The 10624-nt window shown below is 32.5% G+C and overlaps 2 protein-coding genes across 2 annotated transcripts; both read left to right on the forward strand.

Moving 5' to 3' along the window:
* Nucleotides 1-1608: 1608 nt before the first annotated feature.
* On the forward strand, nt 1609-2891 carry LOC122401044 (MICOS complex subunit Mic10-like). The gene is made up of 3 exons (XM_043402952.1): nt 1609-1913; nt 2004-2051; nt 2548-2891. Exons 1-3 carry the CDS (start codon nt 1835-1837, stop codon nt 2700-2702), a joined length of 282 nt encoding a protein of 93 aa, XP_043258887.1. The 5' UTR covers nt 1609-1834; the 3' UTR covers nt 2703-2891.
* A 736-nt stretch (nt 2892-3627) lies between these two features.
* Nucleotides 3628-8285, forward strand: LOC122398777 (AP-3 complex subunit beta-2). Its single transcript, XM_043398959.1, has 10 exons — nt 3628-4081; nt 4356-4431; nt 4634-5215; nt 5286-5582; nt 5723-5990; nt 6073-6780; nt 6849-7139; nt 7221-7492; nt 7576-7940; nt 8138-8285. Exons 1-10 carry the CDS (start codon nt 3948-3950, stop codon nt 8283-8285), a joined length of 3141 nt encoding a protein of 1046 aa, XP_043254894.1. The 5' UTR covers nt 3628-3947.
* The last annotated feature ends 2339 nt before the right edge of the window (nt 8286-10624 follow it).

Genomic DNA, 10624 nt, shown 5'->3' on the forward strand with positions numbered 1-10624 from the left:
CATAATGGAATTGTTATACTTTCTTTTTTTTAGCCTGAAAAATTATTTATTTTATAACAGAGAAAAAGCATATTTATGAAAATATTGTTCAATTCAATATAATAGTAAAGTAAAATAAAACGTTTAAAACAAATTAGTATCAAAAATTAAAGTTAAAATTATTAAACAAAATAAAGTATTAATTATTAAACAATTTCTAAAATAATTTACATAATTTGCAATATTACGTGTCACTGTACGACGTAAAATAACACTATTTGATGATATGTTATTTATGGTACACTTTGTATAATTAGACGCTGTAATTTACTGTCCTATCAGTCTGTTGTCGACACCTATTTATCTTCCTGTAAATGACAATTTATTTTATTCAAAGTAAATAACAGAAATTTCAAAGAAGACTAAACAAATAAATTTCGAAATCGATACATGCCCGGGTACGTTTAGAGCTGCTCCTGAGATCTAATTTTGATTGCTTCCGAAATAATAAAATTCTTCTAATATTTAGTCTTAATTCCAAACACTAGGAGTGCTAAATTCGAATTCCAGTGAGAACTGATAACGTTCGAATCTGACTGCCATACCGACCTGAAAATTCGGAGCTGATTTTAGCCGACCTCTTCCCATGGATGGCGGTCAGTTGAGAAATTATTCACTGAATTAGTATTGATAGGCAGCCAGCTGTAGTGTTTGCATAAATACATGTGAGTTGACTATGGAACAGATTAAAATTCATTTCTGAATCTGTTGGTAACGTTGCGAATGACACGAAAATGGTAATGGGGTTTCGAGACCCCATAAAAATGGGCCGAAAAAATACATTGAGTATCACACACACACACACAAATGCACACGAAGTGTACGAATAGACCGGTCACCTTATGGACTTTGATCATCCAATCAATCTGACTGCCATACCGAGTTATTTATTAAATAATTAAGGATTTTCGGTGTAGTTGTCAATGAGGTACATCCTTGCGTATTTTAATAATCTTAATCGATTGGTTACTCCAATGAGATTAATCGATCGATGCTCAATTCTGTACCGTACAGCTTTCATTCTTTATAAGTCATTAAAACTATGTATTTAACAACAATAAAAAAATACTTCAGAGTGTACAAAGTCACTCTGCCAAGGCGCGAACTAAAATGAAAAGCTTGGCATCACTTTTCTTACAAAAAATTTCATTACTGTCGTAACTATTTCTTTATTGGCTATTTTTACGCGGGAAGAATACTGCGCAGTTATCATGCGCACTGAACTAATTATGGTGAGTTCTAAACGTACATAGAGGAGTACTTACATGTAGCAACGGCCATTTTTACGCGGGAAGAAAACTGCGCAGTTATCATGCGCACTGAACTAATTATGGTGAATTCTAAACGTACATAGAGGAGTACTTACATGTAGCAATTGCTATATGGCTATATCACACTATCCAGCCGAGTCGGCTATGGTTAAAACAGCAAAAATAGACCGCGTAGTTTGTAATGAAATTATCATACAAAGCAAAACAATTGTCCGATAAATTAGACCTTCAGTAAATAAAATTTATGTGTTAAATATTCCATTAAATTGAAAACATATTTTTTCCCTTTATGTACATTTATTTAAACGAAATGGGAACGCTTAATTGCATTGGTTCTATTGTCATACATTTATATTAGGCACACATACATACTATCGAAAAATATCGTTGGTCAAATGATATAACAAACTCTTTTAATGTTGCTTTCATAAATAATCTATGTTTCAATCAATTTCCCGCACGATGGTCAGAAACTTATGTATGACATAACAACCAGTGTCGTAGATCTACTTTAATACAGAAAAATGGCTGGTGCTACATGGGCCGAAGACGAAATTGGACGAAAGTGGGATCGATGTTTCACAGATGCTCTATTTAAATTCGGTAAATATCATCTAATATTTTTAATCATTATCTAAGTTTGAAAACGTATTAATTGTATTTTTTGTTGGTAATACGACTGTATTTTCTCAGGAGGAGGAGTTTTTCTTGGTGGTGTATTCTCCCTGTTTTTTTTCAAACGTAAGACTTACTTTCTTCAGTACTACTAGAAATTGTATGTAATTTTTATACTATTAATCAAACATGCAATTTATACGACAATACATTTAATCGATATATCTTTACATCTGTACTGTATAATGGCAGTAATATTTTTAAAGGTTAATATTCAATAATTTTTGATTAAAAAAATGTGTCTAAAGTTATATTTTCAGTGTTATCGAGCATGTTTATAACCTGGATCTACGTGTTTGATGTTTAACTTTACATTTTATTGTTAAAAATTGCTTTGGTATGCACGTGATATAGGTTAAGTGCTAAGAACACATTTTATTTTGTTTTTAATCGTAAATATAAAATAATTTTCATTGCTATCTGTTATTATTTGTTATATTTATAATTCATATTAATATTATAGATATCCTAATATAAAAAATAATAGTTTCTTAGAACAAGCGTAGTAAAATTAATTATTAACATATATTACATATTAATGTAATTTTAATAAACTTTTTAGGGAGAAAATGGCCCATTTTATCTGGGGCTGGTTTTGGATTAGGTATGGCATATTCCAATTGTCAAGAAGATTTGAATTCCTCGATAAGATCGCAACAAAAACCCAAAGATTGCAGCAAGATTCTACCCAAAGATGACGCAAAAAAAAGTGTTTAGCAAGTTCTATTTAAAAAAATTGTTACGCTGTTAAAGAACTACGTATAATATACGAATAAACTAGTTGAACTTGTATTATAGTGTTCTACGAAATAAAATCTTCGATAACTTTAAATTATTACACATAATTTACAAAATACATTTCTATGAAAATTATCTATATTTGCTTTATTATTCGTAGCATTTAAAACAGACTATTAAGAATACGGAAATAATCTATATTAATTTTCATCTGCATTTTATTTCTTTCAATTTTGTAATCGATGGTACAATAAAGATAATAACAAAGAATGAAATAAATTAGGATTTATAACTGGCAAATATAATGATCGGGATGTCTACAAAACCTTTTTTTAGTTGAACTTAATATATCATTTTATTTCTCTGTAAATTAAAAGTTAAATAGAGACAAAGATAAAGGTATCGGATAAAGTTTATTCAAATAGCCCGCTCGCTGGACAATTTAAAGAGATAAAATCGAGCAATGACTTGAAAGATTTTGGCCCAAATGTTATCTTTTTATATATCTACTCTTTATAAGCGATTTAATTAATACCCCGGTAGATGATTTTCCCATAAAAGGCAGAAATTAATGTTCCTTAGTGTACACATCGATATTATAACTTGACAGAGCTAACTTTACTCTACTATGAACCATGCTGAGCGAGACGGTAAAGCTGCGAGAGTCTGATTTTGCACCGAATAGACAGAGACACATAAATGCTGCGTACTTTTTCTATCAAGTGCAAAATCAGACTCTCGCTGTTTTACTGCCTCTTACTCAGCATGGCTGGTACTGAAGTCAGCTGTGCAGTCGCGTAAAATTGAACCATGTAAACGAACCATGTAAACTTAATAACTTGAGCAGTCGCTTCGTGAAAGTTTCAACGTTTCGATTGACATTTTAACAGACACCGTAGCCTTGTAACTTGAAATTGCAATCGTAGCAAAGTATAATGCATAAAATAAAGGCATTCAAACAAAACTAGTACCATTAGAATTGCATATCGAACTTTATTCTTTTAAATATTGATTCGATATATTTCGATATACAGAGCGAGAATCTTACGGCGAGTAGCTGGTACGGTCGTACGGATCTAAACAGATCTAAACAAGATGGATATGTGTTAACACTTGGTGGTAACGTCTTACGGTAAATTTGTCAGATATTTGGTCAATTATAGCGAAATCTGCATCGAAAACAGAAAGGAATCAATTATTTCGTATTACCCGGAAAGAAAGAAAATGTTAACCGCTGCTGCAAATTCGTTATCGAATAACGGAGGGTCGTATAGCAATGATAGACCGTCGAGTACAGCAGATGCAGAACTTGCAACCGATCCTGCGTCTGGTGGATTTTTTCATTCCGATTACAAAAAGTAAATAGATTACTTTTTATTTTTCTTATACTTCATTTATGAAAAATATTTTAATACAATGATATAAAATATACATAGTTAAAATTTAGAAATTTAGCGATTCTTTTTAAACAATGCTTTCTCTTTGTCTCAACTTTAATTTTGTTACAACTAATATTTTCTAATGTTACGTTGCAAATGTGAAATACAACAAATCTAAAAATGAATCACTATGAAATATGTTTATGCATGATGTGCAGTTACATATATAAAAAATATTCTTTCTTTAATTTAGACACGAAGATTTGAAACAAATGTTGGACAGCAATAAAGATGGACTTAAGCTAGAAGCTATGAAACGTATAATCGGGGTAATTAATCTTTTCTATCCGTTATATAACTTTATTGTACAATTTTGTTATAAATGTTGGTATATTGATATAGTATAGTTTGTATATTTTATACCAATATATTACAAAAAACGTTATTAGCTTATATACATCTGTTATTTAATTAATTTGATTTTTAGATCGGATCGTAAGTGAAATAAATTAAACGAGATACATTTTTCAGATGATAGCAAAAGGAAGGGACGCGTCGGAACTATTTCCAGCTGTAGTAAAAAATGTTGTATCGAAGAATATCGAAGTGAAGAAATTAGTTTACGTCTATTTAGTTCGTTATGCGGAAGATCAACAAGATCTAGCACTTTTATCTATTTCTACATTCCAACGAGCATTGAAAGATCCTAACCAGCTAATAAGAGCCAGTGCTTTGAGGGTACTCTCGAGCATACGCGTCTCTATGATAGTGCCTATCGTAATGCTTGCTATTAAGGATTCAGCTAGCGATATGTCGCCGTACGTGCGAAAAACTGCAGCGCACGCGATACCTAAACTTTATTCTTTGGATTCGGAGCAGAAAGAAGAGTTAATAAGCGTTTTAGAAAAGTTGTTATCCGATAAGACTACTCTAGTCGTCGGTTCCGCAGTAATGGCTTTCGAAGAAGTTTGTCCCGAAAGGATAGACTTGATACACAAGAATTATAGAAAACTCTGTAACTTGTTAGTAGACGTTGACGAGTGGGGCCAAGTTGTTATAGTGAACATGCTTACAAGATACGGACGTACACAATTTATTAATCCTAACGTAGATGTATGTATAATTTTCTAAAATTACGTACAGCACAATCAAGATATATATTTTCTGAAAATAATTTTTATAGAATATGGAAGAAGATGAAAACCGCCCATTCTATGATTCCGATTCCGATTCGTCTAATGCAAAAAAAACCAAATTATCGTTAGATCCTGATCATCGATTATTATTACGAAATACAAAACCACTTTTACAAAGTAGAAATGCTTCTGTGGTAATGGCAGTGTCTCAATTGTATCACCACACAGCACCACGAAGCGAAGTAATTATTGCTGCCAAAGCACTCATAAGGTTATTAAGAGGACACAGGGAAGTGCAGAGCATAGTTCTTCATTGCATTGCTAGCATATCAATTACCAGAAAGGTAATGTAAGTACTAATATAATGATAATACGATTTATTGTACGTATTGAACAAATGTACGCAAAATATTATATTAATATCCATGTAGTTTTATAACTGAGAATTTTTTAAAAATCATAATTTTTTAATATTTCTGTACAGGGGATGTTTGAACCTTTTCTTAAGTCATTCTTTGTAAGAACTTCCGATCCTACGCATATAAAGCTTTTAAAATTAGATATTCTGACCAATTTAGCAACTGAAACCAGTATCGGAGTTATACTGAGAGAATTTCAAACATACATTTCCAGTAGCGATAAAGAATTTGTGGGAGCAAGTATACAAGCAATCGGTAGATGCGCAAGTAATATAAAAGAGGTGACAGACACGTGTCTGAATGGATTAGTTTCATTATTAAGCAACAGAGACGGTGAGTATTTATCAATCAAATATATAGTTACACGATCATCCATATTATGTAATTATAATATTTTGCGTGATTTTGTATTCAGAGGCGGTCGTAGCGGAAAGCGTTGTTGTTATAAAAAAACTCTTACAGACTCAACCAAACGAACATAAAAATATAATTACTCATATGGCCAAGTTAATGGATTTTATAACTATACCGCAAGCGAGGGCATCCATTTTGTGGCTGTTGGGCGAATATTCGGATAGAGTACCTAAGATTGCGCCGGATGTTCTTAGAAAAATGGCAAAAAATTTTATAAACGAGCAAGACATCGTAAAGCTACAGATTTTAAATTTAGCTGTAAAGCTATGCTTAAATAATCCTACACAAACTAAATCATTTTCTCAGTATGTCTTTCAACTTGCAAAATACGACCAAAATTATGATATCAGAGATCGTGCACGCTTCTTAAGACGCTTTGTTTTCGACGACGACGATCAAACAAAGAAACTTCCACAGCTTGCGAAACGAATATTTCTAGCTCCAAAACCTGCACCAACCTTAACATCTAGGTTCAAGAACTCGGAATTTCAATTGGGCACATTATCGCACTATTTGGATATGCCATGTGCCGGTTATCGACCTCTACCACCCTTTCCCGATGCAGCTCCTGATCCATCCGTAAGAGACATTGCAACCGGCAATATAAGAGATACAAGAGAAGAGTATTACAAGAAAGATAAGAAAGACAAAAAAGGTAAAGAGAAAGAGAAACCTTTTTACAGCGACGAAGAAAGTGTCGCGGCAGAAGGTAAATTTTACGCGAGTACTGAAATTTCAACAATACAATTTCCAGATTAACGTATTGTAAAATTTTAGAATTGGACAATGAATCTTCGAATACTTCGATGAACGATTCTTCGGACGAAAATAGCGATTCGTCTGAATATACATCAGGCTCTAGTAAGTCTGAAAATGATAACGGGAAAAAGAAATCTGCAAAAGACTCGGACGACTCTAATAGCGAGTCTGAAAGCGAAGGATCAGATTCTGAAGAAACTTCTGAAGATTCTGAGGAAAGCGAGGAAGAGAAAAAGTATAAACTTTCAAACCAAGATGCAAAAGAAAAGCCAAAAAGTAATATCGATCTTCTTTTGGATTTAGACGATGGTAAGATGGTAGAATCAATCGTTTACAATCGTTTACAATATATATATTATCGATGAAATTAAATTTACATTATAATTGCAGTCGTCCCAATGACACCTGTTATGCCATTGAGCGCAGGAGGTTTTCTTATTCCCATGAATTCAAATATTACAAACGATGTTAGAGAAGTATCATCTACGTTTATTCCATTAAATAAGTCTGAATTGTTAAATAGTATTACCGGTCATGGTTTGAAGATCGAGTTCAGATTTACGAGATCCCAACATTTAGTAAGCGCTCATTTCGTTACCATCGAATTAACATTCTCTAACGAAGGTAACGAGCCTATCAAAGAAATACAAATGGGAGTAAAGGTAAATTTTGAACGCGTTAACAAATTTCATTTATTTTTAAATATATTTCCCTTTTAAATATTTATATTATTCGATCTCTTTAGAATTTACCAAAAGGTATGCTTATCCATGACTTCACACAAATACCATTATTGGAGATAAACTCCAATTTATTATCTACATTGGGTATAAATTTTAATGATTCCACACAACCGGCAAACTTCAATATCGATTTTGTAATTGGCGAAGAAACGTATTCGTGCCCGGTTACTGTTAAAGCACCTATCGGGGAAATAATACGAGCCGTGATGTTGCCAGAATCTATGTTTACCGCTGAGAAAATAAAATTAAAGGGTATGAACGAACACGTAGCAAAAGTACAATACTCGGGAAATAAAACAGCTCTTTCTCAGACGATTATTGAAACTACAAATGTTGCAGTGATATCTAGTAGCGACGAAGAAATAAGGTTAGTGAGTTATGTATTTATCGTCGAAATAAATTATCATTTCTTTTATCGAAATAAAACACGGAACAAGGCTGAAATATTTTTTTAGCCAAGATTGACTTCACTTTTTGAATTTTTTTAATTAAATTACTCGATTTGATAAATCAGCAGCACATGTATTATTTCATTCTAACATACTAATTTCATTTTGTTTACAGATTCGCCGCCCACACTTTAGCATCAAACTCATTAGTGTTAATAACGATAAAATTTTTAGGCGACGAATGTTTGGAAATCTGTGTAAATTGTGAAAAAATGGTAATAGGTTCTATCTTATTGAATGAATTAAAAAGCAACTTAAAATAGATTCAATATTTTATACTTATAGGCAGAAATATATGCTAAATATATTTACAATACTTGTATAAAATAAATGTAAAATGATAATAATATATATATATATATACACATATACATATACACATAATTTCACAAATACATGTTTATTAAATATAAAAATTCAAATATAATGTTCATTACAGCATTATTAACATTTTGGTAATAAATTGAATTTATTATTTAGGAGGAAAAAGTATTAATTCTTTAAACTGTACTAGATAAATCTTTGAAATTTATACATATATCATAACTTGTACTTTCTTAAAGACTTCTAGACCCTAAACGTGTAATTCCAATCCCTACAATAGTGAATATATTTCAATGAAACTTTTTTATACGGCGTCAAATAAAATTACTAAAAATCAAAAACGGATTTTTAAGGAAAATCGACAGTAGGTGCCTAAATTTTTCGGCGAAATTGAAAAGTTTCAAATCGCTCTGGAAAAATTATTTTCAGTTGCGGGGGTCAATTGCAATCATTTTTGGTGAATACACATACCGCCGAAATCTTACGTACTTTGGAGAAAAAAATTCTTTACTGAAAATATAATGTATGGCCAGGAATGTTGTGTAATTTCATTTTCTGTCTCACTTCCTCTTATGTTTATTTCTAAATTTGTTGGAACTGCTAACCCGTGCTCGACACTGCAACACATATTCTTAGTCTCTACGTTTCTTTGAGTAAATCCACGGTTTCACAACACATCGAGCATAATACACATTAACTTGAGACTATATGTACTTCAGTCTAATTAATAAACAGTGTCTAAAGCTTATTATTATTATAATAAATACAGTAGTGTCTACATAAAGTGACTGTATTCTATTGTCCATTTAGTTTGTCCGTGATGCTCCCTGTCTATAAGTTAAAGAAAGTGTGACCCATCGGTGGTACATGATTTGCACAGCCATCTACGGCAAAACGCCCAAGTTTGTCGTGGAATAGTTAAATGAGGTCGGTAAATAAGCGCCATCTATCGTTGAAAATAACGAACTATTCCACGACAAACTTGGTATACCTCGTCTGTGATGGGGCTCTAGATCTCCAGAAAAATGAGCCGAAAAAATACATTGGGTGAAAGCACAGACGAGGTATATGAATAGACATTTCACCTAATGTGATTTTTCGGCCCGAGTTTCTGGGGTCCCGGGACCCCATTACCATTTTCGTGTCATTCGCAACGTTATCAACAGATTCAGAAATGAACACAAGAGGAAGTGAGACAGAAAATAAAATTACATAAATTTTATTATTTTTGTACGGAATTAAAGCTGTAGGGTCCATCATTGGGCATTAATCGATTAATTTCATTGGAATAACCAATCGATCGAGATTATTTAAAGATTTCAAAATTATTAAAATACGTAAGGATCTCGTTGATAAATACACCGGAAATCCTCTATTTTTTATTTTAAATTGTAATATATTATTTATTCAAAAACTAACTCGGCAAAAACGTATTTGCGACTCGAAATCAGTGTTATTAGACCGCACACCAGGACGAACAAGGTACGTGGAACTATAAGAAGAACGCAGCCATTAGCTCATATTATTTCCTATGTAATTAATAATTATATTAATTATATAGTAAATAATATGACCCGGGTCTCACCACGAGGAGGTTGCTGCAAATGGAGACCCGCCCTAGCCTCGCCCCAACCACCCTTCCTTTGGCGAGGAATTCGAATACCTATCCAAGGGAGAAGCTACCGAAAAGTTCGAAACGAGCTAGAAAAGGAGAGTTCTTAAAAGAACTGCTCAATCAAGAGACGAAGAACCTAACAGAATGTCAATACATGTGAGATGATACACATGTTTTCTAAAAACGAAATTGAAATGTGCAACTGCACGCACGAACTCTGACCGATCAAGAGATCAAAAACCTAACAAAATGTTGATACATGTGAAATAATCCATCATGTGTTTTCTAGAAACGAAATTGGAATGTGCAACTGCACGTACGAATCCTGATTACTAAAGTACCAATATGTACTTTATCATTAATTGTTCCTTCTTAAATAACAAGACACTCGTACAAAACGAAGAAAGGATCCTGAAGATCCAACCAGAAATGTGCAACTGCACGTACGGACCTTGCATATTAGAATACTAATATGTATCTTAATATTAATCATTCCCACTTAAATTTACGCACACGTTTCGGTAATATTTAATAAACGGCATCAGAACGCTTTTTTATCTTATAATCTATATACATTTGTACTTATATTCTAACGCAATCTGTAGAAACATGAAGAAATGTGAGGAAATATTTTCTTCTTGGTGTCTTCATCAATCCCACGAT

Source organism: Colletes gigas, unplaced genomic scaffold (genome assembly GCF_013123115.1).
Source record: "Colletes gigas isolate AHSC1104 unplaced genomic scaffold, ASM1312311v1 Colletes_gigas_Sc00002, whole genome shotgun sequence".
NCBI classification, from domain to species: Eukaryota; Metazoa; Arthropoda; class Insecta; order Hymenoptera; family Colletidae; genus Colletes; species Colletes gigas.

Bases quoted from the DNA above. Each gene is read 5' to 3' on its own strand.
- LOC122401044 (XM_043402952.1), top strand. From the start codon at position 1,835: ATGGCTGGTGCTACATGGGCCGAAGACGAAATTGGACGAAAGTGGGAT. The intron at 1,914-2,003 runs GTAAATATCATC...GTATTTTCTCAG, and splicing joins AGATGCTCTATTTAAATTCG to GAGGAGGAGTTTTTCTTGGT. The intron at 2,052-2,547 runs GTAAGACTTACT...TAAACTTTTTAG, and splicing joins CTCCCTGTTTTTTTTCAAAC to GGAGAAAATGGCCCATTTTA.
- LOC122398777 (XM_043398959.1), top strand. From the start codon at position 3,948: ATGTTAACCGCTGCTGCAAATTCGTTATCGAATAACGGAGGGTCGTAT. The intron at 4,432-4,633 runs GTAATTAATCTT...TACATTTTTCAG, and splicing joins CTATGAAACGTATAATCGGG to ATGATAGCAAAAGGAAGGGA. The intron at 5,991-6,072 runs GTGAGTATTTAT...TTTTGTATTCAG, and splicing joins ATTATTAAGCAACAGAGACG to AGGCGGTCGTAGCGGAAAGC.